The sequence below is a fragment of the Phaethon lepturus genome, unplaced genomic scaffold (assembly GCF_000687285.1).
Source record: "Phaethon lepturus isolate BGI_N335 unplaced genomic scaffold, ASM68728v1 scaffold25688, whole genome shotgun sequence".
In the NCBI taxonomy this organism is placed as follows: Eukaryota; Metazoa; Chordata; class Aves; order Phaethontiformes; family Phaethontidae; genus Phaethon; species Phaethon lepturus.
The window spans coordinates 928-3,030 of record NW_010558672.1 but is presented as its reverse complement, the minus strand read 5'-3'; the positions used below and the strand labels follow the sequence as shown (position 1 = coordinate 3,030).

Sequence of the window (2,103 nt, the reverse complement as noted above, 5' to 3'; positions counted from 1 at the left end):
TTTGCACGGGCTTCTTCTGCACAGGCGAAGACTCGACACCGTGGCTGGGCTTGGCGTGACGTGGGCAGCTAAAATTCGGTTAAAATAGCTGGAGTGAGGGAGAGGAGGATGGGAGAAGGAAGGTAAAGCTGTTTGCACGCTGCAGGAGGCACAGGGCAGCCCAAGCCGTGGGTCTGGGGGCTGGTGCCCGTGGTTGAGGGGAGATGGAGGAGATGCAGTGAGGTCAGGCAGCCCGAAAAATCCTTGGAGGCTGATGAAGGCGCTTGGGTGCGCCCCAGAACTGAGCCTGCACCCACCGTGGCCTTCCCGTGTGCTTTGTGGCTGTACGTAAAGGTGTTGAAGGCACCCACGGGTGCCTTCAAGAGCTGTGGGGAGCTTGGGGTTCTCTTCGTGCCATGGGTTTGCCGGCCGTGCCTCTTCCACGTGGTTTGTCCTCAGGTTTTAGCCTCAAGTGCATCAAGGATAAAAAGATCCCCATCGGCGTCACCGTGGTCGTAGCAGCGTTGCTTCTCACCATCATCGCGCTGGCGGGTAAGTGGCTGAGGATGGAGGTGCCAAAATCTTCTCCGGCAGAAAACACACCAGCATAAGGTTTTTTTTCTTGTTTCCAGCTAAGAAATGCCCATCCTGTCCGTCCTGCCCCTCTCCCGTCCTTCCCAGCTGCCTGGAAAACGGGATCGGGTACGGGGAGAAGTGCTTTTACTTCGTGGAGGACGAAGCGGGCTGGAACAGGAGTCAAATCTCTTGCCTGTCCCTCGGAGCCCGTTTGGCCACCGTCGACACCCGGGAGGAGCTGGTAAATGAGAAATCCCTGAGGAACCGGTGTGTCGGTGGCTTTTGGGAAGCAGATTTGGGATTCCCCCGGAGAGTGTAGCGTGAAGACACATATGAAACTTGCTTTTTTTCCCCCCTCCTCCAGCGTTTCCTCGTGCGCTATGGGAGTTCCTCGCACTACTGGGTCGGTCTCCGAAGGGAAGGCTCTGGACCTTGGAGATGGTCCAACGGGTCCCTCTTCGACAACCAGTACGTCGTCTTCCGGAGAACATAACCGTGTCCTGGGCTGAGATGGGTCAGGGCTTGAATGCAAGAAGACACACACAGATCTATATAAAAATAAAAATTTAATGAGGTGGGAGCGATTAAACACCACATTTCTTGCTTGGGCTAAAGCCCTTGGGCCGCGGTGTGTGGATTTGCGTGGTGCAGGGGGTTGAGGGCATCCCTGGCTGAACCACCCTGGGACCAAGCAACTGAAAATGCTCCTTCCCCGGTGGAGCCGGAGGCAGTTTTTGTTCTGCGTGGGGCGTCGCCGCTCCTCGCGACGCTGCTGACCCTCATGGGAGACGCTCGGCCGCTGACCTGCGGCTGACAGCGACCCGTTTGCTTCCCTTTGAGTTTCCCTTCTGCCGTTTGGTGCAGGTTCGATGTCCGGGGCGAGGGACAATGTGCCTATATCGCCACTGACGGGATCCGCAGCGACTGGTGCTCCCGGAGGAAATCCTCTGTCTGCAGCCACCCGCAAAAGCGCCCAAGCGGCGTCCAGAAATCCTGAATTTCACCAGCAATTTCCCTCTCGGCAGAGGAGATCAACCACAAGCCGCTCTTAACCCTACCCAACATGGTAGTGAGTCTCCCGGTGTATATATTTATTTCGGTTTTAGCTTAAAAAAGTAGAAACTCCTCGTGACGACGACACGGAGCCGTGACCACGACACGGAGCCATGACCGAAGGGTCCGTCCTGTACTCTGACCACTAGTGTCTTTCCAGCTTTTGCAGTTGCAGAGAGATTTGGGAATATCCAAGAGGCTCGGAAAACCCTGCTTTGCCGGTCGCTGCCACGCTGCAAAGCTCAGTCCCGCTGGTTTTGGTGTCTTTGGTGGGTTTGGAGGAGCGGGAGGCGAGGGGCAGAAACGCGACGCGGAGAAACGGAGCAGAATTATCTCGGAGTCCCCCCTGGCCTTGGGAGAAGACCCCAGCCCCGGGCAAGGAGCAACCAAACCGCCGCTCCGCGATGCCTTTTGGCACCCCGGGGAATTGCCGGGCACCGAGTCTGCCCCGTTGTTCCCTCCGGCTTAAATCTCACTAGCCTCTCCCTGGCAAAT

The 2,103-nt window shown here is 57.2% G+C and overlaps 1 protein-coding gene across 1 annotated transcript in view; it reads left to right on the top strand.

The window, feature by feature from the left end:
* Positions 1-1,552, top strand: part of LOC104625504 (C-type lectin domain family 2 member E-like) — a 2,048-nt gene extending 496 nt beyond the window's left edge. The window contains exons 2-5 of the mRNA XM_010293146.1: positions 439-531; positions 642-796; positions 920-1,023; positions 1,420-1,552. Of these exons, the coding sequence (XP_010291448.1) occupies positions 439-531; positions 642-796; positions 920-1,023; positions 1,420-1,552 (485 nt within the window). The remainder of the gene's footprint in view (positions 1-438; positions 532-641; positions 797-919; positions 1,024-1,419) is intronic.
* The last annotated feature ends 551 nt before the right edge of the window (positions 1,553-2,103 follow it).